Consider the following 21,598-nt stretch of genomic DNA (forward strand, 5'->3'; position numbering starts at 1 on the left):
TGTATTTTTCTAAAACCTTTTTGAATTTTATACACGTTTTAACGTTAAATGAGGCATAACAGAAATATCCTTGTCTAGTTAGCCAAATCCCGCGAGGCAATCTCAATGTAGGCCAGAAGCAGCGCTAATGTGTTGGCTACTCTAAAGTTCACACTCTCAAACGGGCAAGCTACGAATGTTCAGTACCGCTAGGCTGCTCTTCTGATTTATGCGTCAATGCGAAAACAAAGAAACTATTGAACATTATTAGCGAACATTACAATGTGTTTCATTCGGCTAAATATCTGAAAACAAATGTCATTTGATATTTATGTAATAATTACAACTCATCTCCTTGGAGTATTGAGGACATTAACCAAACTGCGAAGTGCACTATGTATTGTTTAAACGACATTCAACGATAATATACTGTAAATAATGTGACCAATTTTAATTATGTTTTCCTTTTACAACATAGTTTTTATCATAAAACATCTTTTGTGTTTTTCCTGATACTATAAAACTGGTCAAAAAGATGGTATAAAAGGAAACCATCTTGTCATAGACCAAGTAAGAAAAACATTCTAAATTTAACAACAAATCCTTGTTTCCTCTGAATATATTACTATACTGTACCTAACATAAACTAAAAATGATGCTTTACACAAAATATAGTTAAGTTTAAATAATATAAATTAATAAAACTAAGAAAATCTCATCAAACATAAAAATAAGCCAGTTGATACCTTCCAGATATATTTTATTATTCGTAATACCATTCTAAAGCTCTGCCTACACTATCAAACATTATGTGACTACAAAAATGTGATTTGCCCATATATGGACATGATGATGTCATATCACTGCCATATTTGGAAATATCACTACCATATTTGGACACATCACATTTTTTTTTGTCAAACTAGTTTGATAGTGTAGACAGATTTTAGGTATTAACTGCCCTCATTTATATCAACACAATAGAAACTAGAATTTAATTCGTCACTTTGACGAATTATAGGTGATCATTATTATCATTTTAATGAAATTAACATTTTTTAAACATGCACGTACGTTAACATACGATCGTAAAAAGCTGATGTACGCCATCCTATGACATGATGAATATACACTTATAGCATAACATACCTATTATGTGTCATATACAATATGTACAGTATATACTGTATATCTATATACAGTGTAGCATAGGTGAAATTATGGGACCCACATCATGTTCAAATTTTTCGGTATGATGGAATTATCAAAATAAACTCGAAGATGACAATTTCGAAAGATAATGAATTGAGCAAATAAATATAAGGATTGGAAGAGAATTTGACACGTAGAAGCGCAATGCGCGCTCTTTGAAATTTGTATAACTTCGACTAAAGAAATTTAAAAACTACTTTTTAACTTCAACTGGCCATATGATAACATCACAACATCCGATAGGCTTAATTTTTATATGAATTCATATCTACATTTAATCAGCTTTCATAATAAATTATAATCTTCAAGGTCACCTTTAATTCTGAGGAGCTATAAGATATTCAAATGTTTGGTGTAGCTGAAATTACACGACCTAGGTTATTCTTGTTTTTACACGTGATGACGTCATCAAAATAAAAATGTTGACAACTTATGAGAAAGATAATTAAATGAGCAAGCACATACTAAAATGTGTGCAAAAATTGGGCTCAAATAACGGAGATGCGCTCTATTGAATGTGATAACCCACACAAAAAGATAATAATTACTAATTTTTAAATTCAAGTGGCCATTTGATGACGTCATACCATTTTTTACGTCTAATATGTATATATATTTATATCTACAACTTATTGGCTTCCATAATAAGTTAAAACAATTGGGGGTCCCCTGCCATTCTGAAGAGTTATATTCATTTTAAAAAGGCCTTATTTTTTTACCATTTTTAGCACTTTTGTACAATTAATGTGCGCATTTTGTCATTTTTAACGTGCTCGTATAGCGTTATTTTAAGTCGGAATGGACTCAAAGTCGGAGAATGTACTAAGGATTGTGAGTAGAATATGATGTATACATCAAATTTTATTTTTTACCCTTTTTAAAAATCGCGTGCGCAAAAATGTGTTTTTGCGCAGTAATTTTTTTAAACACGCAAATGGCCTATTTCATGCTCTAAATTGATAAAAACTAAATTTTGAGCTTTTTAAAATTTCAACGCGAGATTTCACGCGCATGACCTTGAAACGCCCGAGTTTTTATTTGCTAATATTTTTTATCTTGACCTCAAGTTTACGTGTAGTGATTTTCATTAATATGTGATAATGAATTATGGAGATATGATTGATAATGTGATTTCACAAAATGGCGTATACGTGACGTCACGGATGAGTGATCACGCTGAAAAGCTTATTAGGACTAAGTTAACGTATTTGAAAGACATTGTGAAATTTTGGTAATCATTAACATTAAACTTTTTGAGATATTTGTTACACAAAATCTGTACAGAGAGAAATAAATAATAAGAAAAAGAAGAATAAAGATTTCATACAATAACAATAGGTGATCATTTTATTCTAAATGATCACCTAATAACAGGAACTATAGTATAGTACTCTCTGCGTGATTATGAAATAGCAAACACTATTAATGTAGAGAAAATGTAACTTATAAATCAAGATAGTGGGGTACTAAAGAAAAATGACGGGAAAGGAAACAAATAAGCTACTGTAGATCAAAACAGCAGCCACAGAGTTGCCAAACTTTGAGAGAAAAAAAACCTATTTTTCTAATACAGTAGTTAATTATAAAATATCTGTACCTTTGAAGCTAGCAGATCCCCCTACACTTTGTAGACACTTGTCTGTATCAATCAACATTTAACAAGTGGCACGCACCGTCAACCAAAAGCCTCTCTAAAAACCTTAAGATTACAGTGTCCAACTAAGAGTGCTTAGCACGGTGCTATTCTAACAACTACTGTACGTACATCTACTTGAATTCCTCTTGTAAATGGTGGAAATTAACTATTAACGCAACGACAACGGCAGTACTGGACTGCCGCGATGACAGCTATGATAACGCATGCACATCCCGCATCCTTCGACTCGCTTGCACTTATTTTATGAGTCATAAAAATACTGTTACGATACAATTTAATAACAACATTAACTAAAGAAACATGTTTGTAAACAATAATATTTAGATTAGTGTATTTAAAAATCGATTCATATCTGGGACTTCTCAAAGTAGGGACCACTTTCAAAGGTGACTATACTGGACCGCACATATATAGCATGGTCTTTAGTCATGATTCTTATGAGAGACCAAAATAGTAAAGATTAGTTGTTTAAAAAAATCCTAAAAGTGGTCTATAAATAGACAAGTGACCTTCAAAACAGTATGTGTATTCATAGAGAAAAATAACTAGGAAGTGAATTACTTTCAACATTTCCCTTTAACCTTTGACCTAATGTAAAATACAAGGAATGTTAGTTAAAGGATATCAGAAAGTACTGGAAGTTTACTTGAATCAATATTACGATCAAATATCAGGTGGGACATAAAAATAAAAAGAAACTGGCAAATTATTTTTCTCAGTATAAAAGGTTGCCAAAAAAAAGTGGTACTGAATTTATCAGTATGGCAGTCACACATGAGTGTACGGTGTGCAGACAACATAGTTGTTAAAGAATGTAAAATACTCTTCAAGTTTTAGATCTTCTCGAGTATATAAGACCACTTTAATTTTTCCAGGTAAGATAGGCTTGAAATAAAATACCAATTTGCTAAGTCACCTAAAATAAAATTAACAACAATTAACAATCAAGGATCATGATTCTAAGTAAATGAGTGACACTGCAAATTCACATATTTTCAATTTCATAAACAATTGAGTTTATAACAAAAATCATCTTAAAATGATTTGAACCTATGCTTTTTTAGACAAAGGTAAAGCACTTTGATACAGCGCCATTATGCAGGTGGCAATTTGATGATGACGTAGAGTACACCTGTTTCATAGGGCATTTACCTTTCATCAATCAAGACATCAAATAAATCAAGTTATTACCTGTCGTCACTAAAACACTCATCACTGGTCAATAACAAAGGAATGCAAACATGCGATCACCAGCCATTGTTTATTAGTGTCCGTTAATAGCAAAGTGGCTATGATTTAAAAACGACAATCTAATTAAAAGCAATTTAGGATGGACATGAACTGGCCTACATAAGTAAAAACTGGTGATTTATTTTAGCCAACTAGTATAAATATTGAATATTAATGAGTTCGGACACCAATCAAAGAATTATACTGTATTTAATTTATTTTATTGCATGTTTAAAAAAAATTTAATTTAGGAGAATAACTTCCTTCTACAACAATTTACGAAGTGGACCCTGTGGAAGAACAGTCTTTGACTGAAGAGGTTCCCCAGCATAAGAAGAATAAATAAATAAATTTTTAAAATAAATTTCCAGAAATTCGAAGCACAAGAAGACAAGAGAAAGAAGAGAAAAAGATCGTTTTTTTAAAAACTGGACAACAACAAATATTTCACTATAATTCTATGGAAAATGACGACAAGGTCCTCCTCCAACAAAGACATAGTTACCGGATGAAGAGTGAGAAAGTGTGGATTAAAAAATATATACCTCCATGATACAATTCACAGTCATTTTAAAGGCAATAGGAATAACTCAACCAAAACACATCCCATTAGCCTTCAGCCATTCATACAATACTCAAATATATACTTGTTATCTGAAACTTTGCACTATTATTAAACCCTTTAAACTCTGCAGAAATATTTTAATTGTTAAATAATTCCTCATGCAATTACAAGTTTATCAATCAATGCAAGTTAATTTTAGAATTAGATTGGAATCTTGTGATATAGCATTCTGTCAAGAGGCTAATTATATATCTATTAATTGGTTTATGGTAAACTTCCAGGGGTGTCATTTTCAAACTGAATAGACGGTATAATATCAGGTGGGAGTTGGAGAAAAAGAGAGGAATGATATGTGGGAAAAACTGTTGGTTCAAAATGATACTCTGTGAAATGCTAATTTATGATAACTTGGAGTGTAAAAAAATGTGGGAGGTGGGGGGGGGGGGGGGAGAGAGAAGAGAGAGATAATACAACTTTATGCATTTGAGCTTTTTAGGTGTAAACATCTGACAGTCAGTTCAAAATGACATTGTAGGAAACTAGGTCAAGATAGAAGGATGGCCTTTATACCTGAAGGTCAGTGTGTAGTGGATTAAACCTATGTTACAGTATGGAGGGAGTAACAGTATGTACGAAGCATTGAGATAATTTTGCATGAAAATCATCAAAACAGTAGATGGGCTTATATACAGGTTATCTCAATGACACAATATGATATTGAAAAACCATAATTTGGACAAACATATGGTCCTTGGAATGATAAAATAATGATTATTACGTGAAAGAAGAATACGATCATATGATATGATAAATATAGTTTTAACAAACTGTATGTTTCATACAGTAATACTGTAACATTGTTTTATAATCTCAGAGTCTATTATTCGTTGTCATTCAATAGATGGTCCATTTATAGAGTCAGTGGTCCTGGTCCAATAAATACAATCCTTTATATTTTCATGATTTGTTACCAAATATTTCATTTTGAGAAGATGCCTCAAGAAGATTGATTTTTTTCGTGCAAAGACTTTGACGCCTTCGCTAATCCCAACAACTGTTGCTGTAAGTAATTTTAAGCTGCTCTAAACACGCTTCTGTTGACCTTTGAGCTCTCTAAAGTCCTATAAAAACATTTGGTTAAATCTTATAGCAAATTTGAAACATTAACATCCAGCGAATGAAATCCAAAATCAGGGTAGCAAGCTAATCTCAAGAAATGTGTGCAAAATTGAAATTTATTACATTTAACAACTATACAATATTTCTGCAGAATGTGTTCTCGAACATGAAAATATGTCTGAATTTGTCGGAAAATGTAAACTTAAATTGAATACATACGAAATAAATTAGTGAAAATGACCAGTAATGAAGATTAATTTTGAGGTGATTTTTCAGATGATGCTGTTGGCATGGCAACACTAATTTATGAGTGGGAGCTTTTTAGACACAAAATTAACTCGCTTACCATGGGTTTTAAAGAGAACATTTCTACGCCATCTTCCGCTTCTATTTCTCTTACTACCTCTATCTTTACTAAGCAAACATGCAATAAATAGAAAACTACTAGAGGAATATGTTAGTTAATTTACAAAAGGTTGAAGAAAACATTTGTTACATTGTATACTGTATGAAGATCACAGATAATACAACCACAAAACTGTAATAATTGTTAATGACCGATTCTAGGAATAATCCTTAGCATGTGTGGAGTACTGTAATATTTAGTGTACCATCAACTTTCAAGACTTCCCCTATTGTGCTAATTCTGTACGTACATTAATGTACATTTGAAATACCACATTTTTATAGCACAAAACCTAAATAATGTAAACCACTGATTATCGATCCAGTACAATATTTGGACCATTAATAGATAGTTAATAGCCAATAAACTGAACTTTTAAAAAGTATGATTTTAATTTCTGCAGGTTTGGTGTTTCATAATTTGATCCTACACGCACTAAAAGCCATGTTCATATTCAAGACAACAAGTTTAATCTCCTACTAAACTGGTACTACGTACAGTCTTTGGCAATCAAAGATTTTGAATTGATTCTGCATGTATATTTACAGAAACATACCTTGATCCCCTTTGCCACCCTTCCTTCGTGACGACCTTCGCGTCTCATCTTTCGATGGGGTTTGTCCCATTTCACATGGCCCTCAACGCAAACTCAACACCTGTCAAAAAAGAAGACAACAAATATAATTCAATCTGAGAAAAAATAAAAAATGCAGATTAATAGTTATTTATAATAATAATAATAAAGCTGTCTACAGTACACTATCAAACAAGGGATTCTCTGATCAAACTAGTTTGACCTTCCCAAATAATATGACATAATCCTCATCATGTCCATTGGGCACATAATAGTTTTTCAGTTTGATAGTGTAGACAGAGCCTTTATATAGTGCACAATGTTTTTAAGCGGATTCCACAAAAAAAAATATCCATGAAATGTCCTAAGAAACCAAACAATGAGAAAGAAGCCGAGGAATCATTTACACCGCTCCGTTCTCCAAGCACTTTGAAGCTTCCATAACATACTGTACGTACAGCAATTAGATTCATTCTCCCCTTCAAGCTCTACTGCTGGTACCAGTGATTGGAAACGAAGAGAAAACTAATCTTGAATGAGCTTACTAGAGTATGAACATAGGTACAGCAATTAGATTCATTCTCCCCTTCAAGCTCTACTGGTGGTACCAGTGATTGGAAACGAAGAGAAAACTGATCTTGAATGAGCTTACTAGAGTATGAACATAGGTACAGCAATTAGATTCATTCTCCCCTTCAAGCTCTACTGGTGGTACCAGTGATTGGAAACGAAGAGAAAACTAATCTTGAATGAGCTTACTAGAGTATGAACATAGGTACAGCAATTAGATTCATTCTCCCCTTCAAGCTCTACTGGTGGTACCAGTGATTGGAAACGAAGAGAAAACTAATCTTGAATGAGCTTACTAGAGTATGAACATAGGTACAGCAATTAGATTCATTCTACCCTTAAAGCTCTACTGGTGGTACCAGTGATTAGAAACCAAGAGAAAACTGATCTTGAATGAGCTATAGAGCGTGAACTGAGGGAAGTTGTGTATGCATTTCTTCAAGATGTAAAATCCATCTACTTTCTACTTGTCTGCCAGAATATTTAAGTTTGATTTGCCCCATAATGTACTTGTTATGTACTGTATGTTATGGACGTACTATACCATCACAAGTTGAAGTCTGTCACTGAAGTGCAGTGCTAATAAAATTATTCCTATTATTAAATAAAAAGAAAATTTTTTAACAAGGGTTGAATAAAAATCTAATGATAATTAAAAGACAGTGTATAAATAATTATTTAATAATTGCATTGCAAGTCTGGTTGATTTAAATCACACTACAGTAGAAAGTTTTTTTGTTTAATTCTAAAAATATAGCAATGATGATATACTATACAGTACTAACTGTATAATACAAGTACTGTATTTTACGATACAAATAAACATTTAATGTAATAGTATTCTTAAAACATGAACTAAACATTATGTTTGACTTCTGAACTTTATAACCTTAATACCCCTGCTTAATACACTAAAACCAGTAGTTCAGTAGGCTTCCCATAAATATCTACCAACTCGGCAATCTTATTACAACCTCTGCTGCTAGGAACCGTTTTCAATCAAGTCTGGGTCCAGTTACAAGGAACACAGCAGGGACCACCTAGCAGCTGAATACAAAACTTGTAACATGGGTATTTTCTTGTATTCAATTCTACACTGTATTTTTATACCCACTGTCTCTAATATTTAGCAAAATAGAATCACACATTGAACAAAGACAATGGAATATTGTTGATTGTAATTAAATACAGAAAGAATCAAAATTGAGGAGAGAAAACAGCACATACTATGGGAAAAATATTTAAAGTAAATACAGCCTACAATATTATCGGTAATTTATAAAGTGGTAGCAAGAATAGAATCAGTCAAGTACCAAAAAGTCATTTTTAGTATCATTTTTTAAATAAATTTTATTTTAAAGCTTATAAATAATTATAAAGATGCAAGTTACCAATAACAATATTGATATTAGTTGATTTGAAATTGAAAAATCATGACATAATTCTATTTCATATTTGAAAACTAACACAAATGACATAAAGAAACATTAACATAATATTTATTTTGAAAAATATGCAATTCTTATTTTGCAATTTCCTGTTTATATACAGCGAAATGAGAGCTGGATTACATAATATTTATTTTGAAAAATATGCAATTCTTATTTTGCAATTTCCTGTTTTATGTACAGCGAAATGAGAGCTGGATTATATTTTGCAAATTATTGTACGGTATTAAAAGAATCATTATAACAATATCTAAATTAATTAAAATCTTGTAGAAAAAAAAAATAAATAAAAAAGAAATCTTATGAAATTGCCACACCTCTCAGTCACAGGGCGGAAGAAAATAAAACAACACATTTTAACCAGATTTTTAATTTGTGAACATTTTTTATGATAATAACATGGAACATTTTGCAAAATGTTTAAATTTAACCAATAACAATCAAAATACCTAATCAAAAAAACTCTGTATTGAATTTGAAAGCTGTGACAAAAAAGTACAACATAATTTATTATTTAAAACGCCATATAAATAATGCAAACGGCAATACAAAAGTAAAAGTACAATGTGTTGTTCTTATTTCCGAAGGACAAAAAAAGTACAATGTAATGTATTATTCACAAAAGCTGTAATAATAATTGAGTAAATATTTGACATTTGGAATGTAGGCTTTTTGAAACATATTGCTGATATGAGACTTCCTTTAGCAATAACTATACAGGGATGAATGGTGCGTTTCTGGAGGCTTTCGATAAACACTACTGCACACAATTATCTGATTGTTGCACTTTATGATTAGGTTTAAACTGTGACCCTCCTCCCATCCTACCTCAACATTTTGCATAACCAGGACTTCTTTAAAGAGGGTATTTCAACCATTGTACAAACATTTTATAGACTTAGACCTCATTTACGATCTGGGCCGGATGTAGACCTGGACCACCTCTCGAGGTGTGACCAGGAGAGGCTTTTACTGTATGTTTGAGCCCGATTATGCAGTGCAATGTGACCAATAAATTGAGAAAGTAGTAGGTTGAGTAAATAGGCCGAAACAATTACATTTGGACCCGATCCTGGTACGGCTCAGGAACGGACTATAACCCAATTGTAGTTGTAAATGGGATCTTAGACATTGTAGGCCCTACTAATACTATACAGACAGTTCTTTGGCCATGCGGGAAAATGTTGTCATCTTGTAGTGAAGTGGTAAAAGTACCGATGGACAACAAAATCCAACAACTATGTTGGAGGTTGGTAGACATAGACTGCTCTACATGTCAAGTATGATACAATAACAACATTGCAAAGCTCCTTAACAATCCCTTTGGCAGTGTACTTTAGTTTTATAAATAAATTTTGGCTTCAAATGTTTGAGCTGGTTTGCTATCAATTTATGCAATTACTTCAGTTCAGTTGGCAATGATAAGATAATAAATGGTGTTAGGTTCTGGCTTGCCAACAAAATAAGTAAACTTCATGCTTGACTGAGCACGAAATTGCAACCATGTTTATAAAGGGATGTTTATTCTTGGAAAATGATATCACTTTACAGGTATAAAGATTGGGTAATAAGTAAAGTGGCAGCGGAAAGTGATTTTAGTTCAGCAATTACAACATAAATTAAATTTTGTCCTGAATTTTCAGTACAGTGCTTATTACTGCTAACTTGACAGGTACCTTTTTTTTAATGTTTTGTGTCTAAAAAAGTTAGTAATGTAAAATGTTGTTTCTAGTAGAATAAGTGACATGCATGAATGCCAACATCTGATTTAATAAAAAAGGGAGGTAGTTTTTAAGCTCAAGACTGCCCTCCATTTATCATCGAGACCAGGCAATACTATGGTGGTTATGCAAGAGTGGAACCCCTTCTGTTTTAATCAGACTGCATATGCTTTTACAAAGGCATAAGCTCTGTCTACACTATCAAACTAGTAAGTTTGACAAAAAAAAGTGTGATTTGCCCAAATACGGTAGTGGTATGCTTAAATATGGTAGTGATATGCTTAAATATGGTAGTGATATGACATCATCATGTCCATATATGGGCACATCACATTTTTTGTCACATAAAGATAGTGTAGAAAGAGTTTTAAATATCCTAAATTTGCTTGTGTTTCAGCTTTCTTGGAATGTCAATGGATTCAAAAAGAAAAAAGTTATGCACACCAGGAATCGAACTTATGCACTTCTGCTTGATATGCAAACACTCTACTAGTAGGGCAGTCTCGATCTTATTTCTACATTGTATTCTGGAACTAATATCCTTCAATGAAAATGTTGGTCAATTGAAAATAGCCAAATCTACCCACATGATAGTTATTCTACCTTGCCCTTAGATAGACAAAATGATCATACAAACAGTTTCGCTACAGCCTACTGTACAGGCCAATCCATGGAGGTACAAAATTATTTTTAATTATACCTCCATTCATGGCCCATCTATATACCAATTGTGGCAGTGCGATAACGCTGATGGCTATATGAATGATTTATTAATACTATTCTCTTTCCGATTTCAAGATTAAAAATAATAAAATATATTCTCATATTCCTATAATTTTTTTCAGTAAAAAATAGTCTTTCTGTAAAAATAATTTGTGTAAAAAAATTAATGCCAGATACGAATTTTTATATTTTCTTTTTACTCACCTTTCTGTATTCCTGTAATAAAGGCACCCTAAAGTTCAAATTATATTATCCGTGTTCATACGTAGTTTTACAACAGGCTATACGAGGCTAGAGGCTATACGATTAGCTCCCTCCAGGTCTAGGCTAGCGTAGCCCCAAACAAGAACGCACAGCGGAGGCCAAATGAATGAATACCTCTCCGCCCTTGGATGAAGACTTCCCAGACGATGCTGGGCTGAAATTAGGCCTGTTTGTCGACGGCCAAATATGCTGGCTTAAGAATCCCTAACATCCATTATTTTGAATGAATTGAAGAAGAATAATTAACTTTAAATCCTGTCAATATGTTGCAGAATCAAGCTTCTAATTCTGAGACTTGCAAGCGTTGAAATTCCAACAACGATGTCTCAAAACACAGGGTTCGACCGACGGCCATGTTCGATCGTGTCTCTACTTCCGGGGTTGAAAACTGTGAAAATGGGAAGTTAAATCTGGGCAACGTTCAAAAGTTTACATATCATACATTTATATCATATCACACAATATTAATTAATTTATAAATAACAATTAGTGAGGGGTGCTATTTTTTGTGTACATACAATTACAAAATAAAAAATAAAACTTACCCCATTTGCAAAGATATGCGCTCCTATTCACGCACTTCCGTTTTACTGTACACGCATACGCTCGACGCGAACGCTTTACGCGCACGCTCTTCCTATTTATTTGCGCGCGTACTGACAGTTTGTTGAACTTTTATAATGGATAAACACACTGCACGCGGCGATAAAATAGAAGTTCCGATTCTGTACCATATAAATTAAAAAAGGGGGGCCAACCTATAAAAAAAAATTCCAACAAAACAAACAAGAATCTTTATTTCATTCATTTACAGCAATTTTATTCATTCTTGTTGCACTTTCGTGACAAAATTACACAATTACTTTTTCTAAGTTAGGTAGGTCTGTTTTATGTCATTTTACATTATTGTTCGTCTCCCTGTCATCCTGATTTTTATAAGGAAAATGATCTGAATCTGAACCAGATTTCTTCTATCAGTTTCAGAAATCAGAAGTAGGATAAACAGCGCCACCAACCATACTGTTTTCCAAAAAACTTTTGCTCTCATCATAAGTGTTTTAGACTGTCTTTTAATATATATTACAGTGCATATCATACATTATACAGATAGAGCTTAAACTAGAGACACAACCCCTCACCCTCCCACCAGGTGGGAGGAGGGGACATCAGTCTTGCAGACCAAATGTTTAGAACATACAGTAGTCTATATAATGTTTTCGACCACACATGTTTCAAAATTGTACATTACAGTATGTATGATGTTGCATTACAAGATGCAGTATCTAATTATACTCCTGGGTGTAAACAAGAGAATGTATTAAGACAAATCCATCCACTAGATTTAAAACTTTTATTGTGAAATTTATTTAGTACTTTCCAATGTATATTAGTGACCCATCATTTGACAATGAGCGACTTATTGACTCAACAGCTGTGTAGTAAAGTGTTGTGAAAATTGAAAAACACTCTTATTATATTATATATTAACTCCTGTTTTAATAGGCTGGTATCTTTACAAAAGTCTCCCTCCACCAGTGGAAGGAGACTTAATACTTTATTGTCAACTATATTCTATGTATGATGTCCTTGGTCACATGTCACATGACATTGCTTCGTGTATCCTTGACCTCAAGCCTGACATCGTTATAAGTAGTGCTTCCTAAAAAATGTAATTTAGATGTTTTTAGTGAAAATATGTCTAAAATATCCACAATTTTCAAACACTAATACAATGGAATGGGCTAATATCCTACAATAGGATAATACCGTAGGATAGCCTTACAGTATTTCCTACGGTAGGGTAATATCCTAGGATGGGCTTATACCCTACGGTGGGATAATACCGTAGGATAGGCTTATTTCCTACGAGTTAATACCTTAGGACGGGTTTATCCCCTATGGTGGGCTAATATCGTATGGCAGGCTTATACCTAATAACCAGCTAATGCCATAATACGTACCTCTGTTCGAATAGTTCTACTACCCTGGTTTGGACAAGTATTCAGGTAGTGGTCAAAGAGGTGGCTTGGGTCATCTGTATGCAGGTCAGGGTCAACATCAAGGGCAGATTCTAAACCCTTCAGTCCTCCAAACACAACTAGTAAATGACTGGAACAAAAAGAAAATAATTTAGACATTCATTTAAAATTGAACATTCACTTTACAGATAAATACATTTAACAGTTACAGGTTATGGTTCAACTTATAAATATTCAGTTTAATTCTAACTATTTACATATTAATTTACATAATAATAATAAAAATATAATAAAAACTTTGGAAAATATTCAATTTCTTACTTAAATTTTGGCATTTGAAACTGATCTATACTCGTTCCCTTTTCTGATGTTCCTATGCAGATGTCATAGCCATCTGGATAAGGGCTTTGTGAAAATATGGCACCCAAGCTGGGCGCTAGCCTCACAGAATACCCCCAATAAAGACCAGCCTCTGACCTTGGCGATGATGGAGACACAACCTTACCAGAATAATACTTCAACTCTTTGAGATAAAAAAAAATGTGTTATTACCAGTATTATAAGTATTATGAAATTTTCAAAAGTACTATACACGTAGTGTAGTTAAACTTGGGTTATGGAAAAAGCCTACATTAACTTGGCAACTACCTCAACAGGAAATTTACGAAACAGGACGGTTAGGGGAGGACGACGAATATCCTGATGTTCGCTAGAGCTTAAAATCGTAAACAGTCGACTTGGTTGAATTGTCATTAGGATGTAACGGAAGGACGTAAGAGCAATGCAAGTAATTTTACCAATCACAAGCGTTGGACTATTCCAACTGTCGCTTGTCATTGGTCAACTCACTTGCATTGTGCTTAAGTCCTTGTGTTACGTCAAAGCTTTACCTGCAGAAGGTGACGGGTTTGTAGGTAAGCTATTTTTGTAAGATTTTAAGCAACCGCCTACAGTTTGGAGCCATTGCACCATTTACAATTTATTTATGTTTGATTATATTATGTGTTTTAACCATTAACTTTAAAATAAAAACCAATGTATTGGGTTAACTGCAATACTAACTGTCATTAGGTTCATCTTGTTTTAATTTTACTGTCACTCGAATACCGGCACTTAATTGTTTATCAACCCTAGCCTCCTGAAAATACAATAATAATCATAGCATAAATTTTCTAACTTACTAATATTCTTTTTAAAATAAAAACATTGAAAAATTTTATTAAACGTAGACACTATACTTTTAACCAAACAACAACAGATTGAAACAAAATTTATAAACAATTAATTTTACCTTCAACATGCCAATGTTTACATATGAACTAGGATTATCCTTAGAAACAGGACGATTTACAACAACGCCCTCACGGTATTTACACCATTCTTGCATTCGTAAATGATGTGGACAGTCTAGCGGGTTCAACAGGCCTAAAAGAGAAATATAAAAAGTATAAAGCAAAAACAATGTCAGTAACAACAATGATGAAAAAGATTAATTATCATTTTGTAAGAGCAAATGAAAATAAGACAAAAGTACCTGCATACTGAAGATCCACGTGTTTAGGGAAAAAACTCTTTCGCAGATATCTAAGTAAAACATAAACAAATTTTGTTTAAATAATTATATAATAATGGTAGCATTCACCAATCAGTGTATATTATGCTATGGTTTATTGAGTTTGTCTCCTCCACTTTTTACTCGAGGTACCCGAGTCTAGGACTCTCTCATCTTCTCCTCTTCCATCCGACACTATTGAGTAAAGAGTGCAATTTACAAAGTACTACTCCTCCCTTATTCGTTGTAGTATTGAGCTGGGATTTGGCATGAATACTGTACTACAGGGACATGTCCTCAAAGCTATAGAGCCGGATTTTAAAATTTCAAACCGGATGCAGCCATATGACGTCTCGAAGATGGTACCGTGTAGCCGTATAAACTATTTGGTAGCGAGGTCATTGATGTGTATGTGACGTCACATCCCGTCTTATGACGTCATTACAGCTTCTTTTGCTGTACCCCGAGTATCGCACATTCGTGCTTGTTTTTTTTTTTATTGAGTAAAGTCAAGAGTATTATGATCACAACAAGTGCATCAAAAAGAAGAACTCTAGTACGGAAAGAAAAATCGCTCCCAAGTCAAGTTACACCAAGGAAATATAACAACAGGATGCTGAACTCTGGAGATCAAAGAGTTTATGCTGTGGCTGCGACATGGTCAGTTCCACGCCCTTTAACAGAAACGGCGCATCATGGAGAATATGTACATTGTACAGTACTGTGGGTATTTGTTGCAGCCAGACATAGGATCAAAGGACTGTTATGAGTGAGCTCAGTGTCTTCTTGTTAGATTGCCTGGTTACACCAAGTTCTTTGTATTTGTTAGTTGTACTTACTGGGGACATTCTAAATATTGTAAGATTCTTGCTAATTGAATGTTTGGATTTCCTTTACTTGTAATTCCTTTAAATGACTCTTTATCACTAAAAAATTAAAAAAAAACAGTAAACCAAATTCTCTATATATAATTTATTTATGCATCATGTGTTTAATGTATTTTACTTAAATTACATAACCACATACTTCAGGCTTTGACCACTTTCATCAAAAACAATAACTTCATCTACGTTAAAAACCACCATGGCTCGAGCAATCTATAAAAGAAAACAAATATATAATAAAATCATTCTATGAATAGATTCTGTTCTACAGTATGTCTCTCAGAATTCAATTTAAAAAACATATTGTAAATGTTACTACAGTACAGTAATCCTGTATATAATGAGGCTGTAGCCAAGACAGTCAATAACTTACCTGTCCAGCTAAGTATGTTCTCAGCTCAGGAGACTGAGCATTAGCAAGAATAGATCCTGGAACAGCAATACTCACAGTGTAATTGTCATCTGTAACAAATGATAAAGTACAATCACAGAATGTATGCGATGAGAGTTCTCTAGTTAAACACAGGTTCATCAGAGCATAAGGGGCCCAGAGCATGAGCATACCTCAATGTAACTACCCAGCGTTGGAGGTCCATTTAGGAATGCTAAACCAGGGGCATTTCCCCCTTACGTTACGCCACTGGATTAATGGTAAACTATGCTGTGTAAGTATTATCACAAGGAGATATTACTGAAAGATAATAACATGTTAACATGCCATATAATAAAGTAACAGAACTTAAAATATCTATATACTTGTTTTAATTTGTTCTTTTACTTCTTCTTCAGAAACTTTCCTTTCTGCTTCTTGGTCACGTTTTATCTTCTTTGCAAGTTTTTCTTCTAAACGTTTCTTTTTCAGTAGTTTTTCTAGAAATTAATACCGATTGTTTAACAGTTTCCACGGTGAATATTAAACACTAGTAAATTACGTTTGAATTATCCACCATATGTTTCCAAAAGGAAATGAAGCATGGTTAAAAATAAGCCTGGTTTAACTTGCTCCACACCCTGATTTTGTAATGACCAATAACCGACTTTGCTACTTTATATTTGCCTAGCTTGGCATTCTCCAAAATGTCAGGTCATTTCCAATTAATGTATACATCAACAAAATAATGTTAAGACCAAAGATTATATAATGCAGCTACGTGGTGCAAGATAGATAACTGCGAGAGATATCGCAATCCCATGGTTGCCATTCCGGCGGACAAATTTGGACTGGAATGTGTCGTTGTCAAGGCAATATCGTACGGAGTTGTCTAACCAAGCAAGTCAATGTAAACACACAGAACTAATCAGAAAGTGTCCAGATTCGAAAGAAACTTTTATTTTACATTTTTTTACATAATTTCTTCCCCTTTCCATGAACCAACCCTCGAGATGGTTAACCACAGGAACTTTGAGGCATACCGCAAAATTTAAACCATTTAGATTTTAAATCGAAATAGAAGGTGCTACAACCTATGGTCATCAGGGTATTTTGTCCGCCCGATTGGTGTCATGGAATTACAGGGCGCGTAGTGTTATAAGATAGAAGCTTGACAACAGTTCTATCTTGCGCCGCTACAATCTTTGGTTGAGACCAACAAAAATTAAAATTTTTGAAATTATCGAACCCCTACCGCAATTTCTTCAAATGTGATCATATAAAATATTGTATTACTGTTCCTTTTATTATTTCTTTATCTAGCATGACTTACTTTTTCGTTTTATCTCTGTCCATTCTTTACCCTGTAAATTAATACAAAATAATAAAAAAATAGAGTAAATGTTCATGAAAACTGATCCCAGAACTTGTTATGGTTCTAGGGTGTCTGAGAAACTATCAGCTAAAAATCAAGTTAGAATAACTGTACAATATATTATTAGTAACATATATTTTTAATAATAAAACAATACTTAAAATGTATATTATACATACAGTTAATTTTGTCTTCTTTTCCATTTTGCAACGTGGATTTTAACACTTCTGTATCAACACAAAAAAGGGGTTGATTGTTTTATTTTCCATAGATGATGAATGGAAGCAATTTTCTAACCAGGTAGATGACCCAATTTACAATGTAATTAATTTCTTTTTTTTTGGCCATAAAATCAACTTTATTCATAAAATCAACTTTGTGTATTTTGAATGGCATACGCTGCTTCTTAACTTTGATCTTATTCCGACACCCAATCAATGAACACTGCCTTACTAAAAATACTAAGCTATGAAGAGTAAAGCAGCCTTAATTCCACCATGGTATGTAAAAATCTATATATATTACTACTAATAATAATATCGATAGTTAGTATTATTTATTAGCGATATTTCCTACAAAATAGTAAAAATTAATCTTATCAACCAACATCTTTTGTGACAAAAATAAAATGCGACCAATTTCATTTGTTATCTGAACCTGCCGTCCTCTAAATTTATTTTAAGGAGTCAAATATATATATATGACCTGATCTAGCTGGTAGGCCTAGCCTACAAACTTGGCCTAGCCTAGCTTAGCTAGGCTTACTTGACTAGCTAGGCAAGCCTCTCTCACTACTACTAGCGCAAGTGACTTGCCAAGTCCGAACTTGCTAGTTATTAGTGGTAGGCCTAGTCTATACAGTGTACGCCCGTAGGCGTACTATATTATTACACAATTAGTTATAAATATAGTAGACCCTCTACTAGGTATCGCCTAGGCCTACTAGTAAGGGTTATATAGCTAAAATGCACCTGTGATTCGGCACGTTCTTATTGTGTATACAAACTTCACACACATGTGTTGTGTTGGTTGTGTTGTGTCCCTCGTTCGAGTTTTGCTCCCTCAGTCAAAACATGATTGAGCCCTCAATCGTTCATTATTTATTAGTCTAAAAAATAATGAATGTTTGTATGTGTTGAATAGTGAGACTATTTCATTCGTTGACAGATTTACTGCTCTATTTAACTTGGCTCTGCCTCGAACTCAAGATATATTCAACTCAAATATATATTTACTATGTGATGCAACATAACAAGAGAGGAGTACTTATGCTGTGAATAGTATACGCCCATCTTATGTTGCCACTTGCACAATGGTGTCTTAAGAAAAGAAACTGTGCACCTCCGCCTACTGTAAAGTTCTCCGGAATATATATATATATATATATATCTACCTTTTATTTCTGTCTCTTAATGCTGTGTGTAATTAGGCTAATTTCACTACAACCATGTGTATGCGAATTTGGTGTAAGGGTTTGTAACCAAATCAACTAGTTTCAGTTGACTAACAATAACAAACACCCAAACAAACAAACAAGCGGGTGAAGTTGAAAAGAAATATAAAAAAACCTGTACATTGAATCAAATTATGTTTTAAAATTACAAATCACAAATTATAACTCTTGCCTCTTATGCAAAAATGAAGTTTTTGGACAAGTATTTCTCGAGAATGCAATTTCAGTTTACTTGTTACTTTAAGAATGCTCGCCGGCTTGTCTCCTATCTTTTAACACTAGCAGGTCTACAAAGAATAGTAAAAGTGTTCCAGAATTGGGATTCTGGTACGGTCCGGATTGCCTCCAAAATGTGCCACATCTGTCTCTGGTTTCAATTTGGTAAAGATCTTGCAGGAGTCTTTTTGAGTAATCTTGCTAACAAAGAAACTCACGCGATCGACTACATTATACCTTCTTGGCGGATGTAAAAAATCTGCATCTCCTAAGTATGCAAATTCTAAAAAAACAATGAATCAGAGTAAAGACGTAAATGTGTAATTAAACCAAACAAAGGCCTTTACAACACCTTTGTACAGGCCCATGTTTCGTAGCCAATCAGCAAATCATGCATTCATTCATTGTTTTTTTAAATTGCATACTTAGCAAATGCAGATTTTTACCTCCACAGTAAAGAGAAACACATTTTATTTCCATTTGAGCATTGGATTTAAGGCAGTAGTTAAGATTAGCACTGCTTATTATACGTTTGACTCCAAGCATGGCAGTATCCAAATTCCAACTTTTACTCGCGGTTGGTCTTGTATTGTATTACGGAAAATCAGAGCAACAAGATCTAAAAAGGAGATAATGTTTGAAATCTCATAGCCGATTTTTTTTTTCCAGGACGACGAACGTGGGCAGAAATCATGAATAATTCATTATCTTAATTATTTTCTATTATAAAGAATTGCAAGATACCGAAGCTGATCTACTTCCTAAAAATACTAAACCTATCACTCTAAATAATCTCTCTCAAGTATTAAAAAAACATGTTCTTCAAAGACCTCGAACTGAGGGCTCCGGTGTAATAGGTAAAAGCCTGTTCGTACACAAGTTGGGACCCCATGTGAAAGATAGCCGATAGCTCATGGGAGTCGAACCCCATACATCGACATGTAAAGTCCATAGCCTAATCCACTCGACTAAGTCAAACGTATAATAAGCAGTGCTAATCTTAACTACTGCCTTAAATTCAATGCTCATGGACCAATGAGTTGCTGATTGGATGCGGAAAATGGGCCTGTACCAAGGTGTTGTAAAAGGTGTTGGTTCAAATACACCTTTAGCCTTCTTTTGTTCTGATTCATTGTTTTTTTAAATTTGCATACTTAGCAGATGCAGATTTTTTACCTCCGCCAAGTACGGGGAACTGTTCTACGGGGCGCCGTTCGGGACATTACTCATTTTGTCGACAAATACAATTATGTGACACATAATTGATTCTATTCGAACAAAAACAATTCTGTGACAATAGAATTCATTCTATTTAGACAAAATGAGATTTTGAGACGAAAAAATTCATTTTGTGTCAACAAAATTCATTTTGTGTCAACAACAAAATAATTTTGTGTCGACGAAGTCATTTTGAGCTATATAACTGGTCCTTTATGGTGATTCATATTAATCTTGAATAAATCAAATTAATGGCTTAAAAACTATCATTCTTATTTATTTATGATGGGAAAGGTCGGGTTACATGATAATGTATAATGCCAGTCAGAGTAGGCCTACCCTAAAAAAAACAAGGCCATATACATGGCTGCAGTCGCCTGCTTAAATTTGAGTTAGTGTTTACCGACCGACCAACCGACCGCCCGACTAACAGAGTCGTGTTTGCACGCGACTGAAAATGTCAAAATTAATTCATCGGGTACTCAGTAGTAATTGAATGTATATGATATACTACAGTTATATTTAGGCCTATATTATTTATGAACTGTATAGTTCAAAGTTTTATAAAATTATTTTGGGTGAAGTCATTAATCCATTATTATCTTTAATTTGTGATCTCTAATTTTCTTTAACTTTTAATATCCAAACTACATTTTATGTTACTAATTGTATATTATCTTAATTTAAAAATATATTCATTTTATAAGATTAATAATAATATTTCAATAGATAAAATTATTAAATAGGCCTAATAACAGTTAAACAATCATTGTAAAATGTGTACTTCTCAAGTTTATAGTTTCATTTTCCGATATTGATGAAATAACATATGAATAATTAATTATTAATGATGACGTAGATATCAAATTCGTGCTCAATTGTCAAATTATGACTACTGATTATTTCCGATTATAAAATAGATTATTAATACTATAGTAATATAATAAATACAGCACTGCTGAAAGATGTAAACAAATGAAAAATTTGAACTTTTTCACTTCTAAGCTCCACCTTCTAATTTGCATGTCAAAGCTTTCTGTACCACGATCGAGTAGCTCGTAGTAATTTTGTCGATACAAATTT

At 33.3% G+C, this 21,598-nt stretch overlaps 2 protein-coding genes across 4 annotated transcripts in view; both read right to left on the reverse strand.

Moving 5' to 3' along the window:
• The window catches only part of LOC140047291 (tyrosine-protein kinase ABL1-like), a 31,890-nt gene extending 19,860 nt beyond the window's left edge, over nucleotides 1-12,030 (reverse strand). Inside the window, exons 1-2 of one of the 2 annotated variants that reach the window (XM_072092218.1) lie at nucleotides 11,409-12,030; nucleotides 6,725-6,824 (exon numbers count right to left, since the gene is read on the reverse strand). In XM_072092218.1, the coding sequence (XP_071948319.1) occupies nucleotides 6,725-6,794 (70 nt within the window). In that variant the 5' untranslated portion in view covers nucleotides 6,795-6,824; nucleotides 11,409-12,030. Of the gene's footprint in view, nucleotides 1-2,788; nucleotides 2,795-6,724; nucleotides 6,825-11,408 lie in introns of those variants that run through there. The other variant, XM_072092219.1, reaches the window with a different exon arrangement.
• A 137-nt stretch (nucleotides 12,031-12,167) lies between these two features.
• Nucleotides 12,168-18,667, reverse strand: LOC140047292 (putative methyltransferase C9orf114). 2 transcript variants are annotated; one of them, XM_072092221.1, is made up of 13 exons: nucleotides 18,600-18,667; nucleotides 17,808-17,855; nucleotides 17,587-17,617; nucleotides 16,640-16,753; nucleotides 16,257-16,345; nucleotides 16,026-16,096; nucleotides 15,839-15,925; nucleotides 14,982-15,031; nucleotides 14,739-14,872; nucleotides 14,510-14,585; nucleotides 13,769-13,970; nucleotides 13,430-13,577; nucleotides 12,168-13,128 (listed from the first exon to the last, which is right to left on the reverse strand). In XM_072092221.1, exons 2-13 carry the CDS (start codon nucleotides 17,829-17,831, stop codon nucleotides 13,060-13,062), a joined length of 1,095 nt encoding a protein of 364 aa, XP_071948322.1. In that variant the 5' UTR covers nucleotides 17,832-17,855; nucleotides 18,600-18,667; the 3' UTR covers nucleotides 12,168-13,059. The 2 variants fall into 2 exon arrangements, with proteins under 2 accessions (XP_071948322.1, XP_071948323.1); XM_072092222.1 differs by lacking the exon at nucleotides 18,600-18,667 and adding an exon at nucleotides 18,334-18,555.
• Nucleotides 18,668-21,598: the final 2,931 nt, after the last annotated feature.

The sequence above is a fragment of the Antedon mediterranea genome, chromosome 4 (assembly GCF_964355755.1).
Source record: "Antedon mediterranea chromosome 4, ecAntMedi1.1, whole genome shotgun sequence".
NCBI lineage: Eukaryota > Metazoa > Echinodermata > Crinoidea > Comatulida > Antedonidae > Antedon > Antedon mediterranea.

Excerpts from the sequence above, each read along its gene's own strand:
- LOC140047292 (XM_072092221.1), bottom strand. The coding sequence starts at position 17,831 with ATGGAAAAGAAGACAAAATTAACT. Across the intron at positions 16,097-16,256 it reads GAACATACTTAGCTGGACAG|ATTGCTCGAGCCATGGTGGT; the intron begins GTAAGTTATTGA and ends TTTCTTTTATAG. Across the intron at positions 13,129-13,429 it reads GTAGAACTATTCGAACAGAG|GAAGCACTACTTATAACGAT; the intron begins GTACGTATTATG and ends TACATTTTTTAG.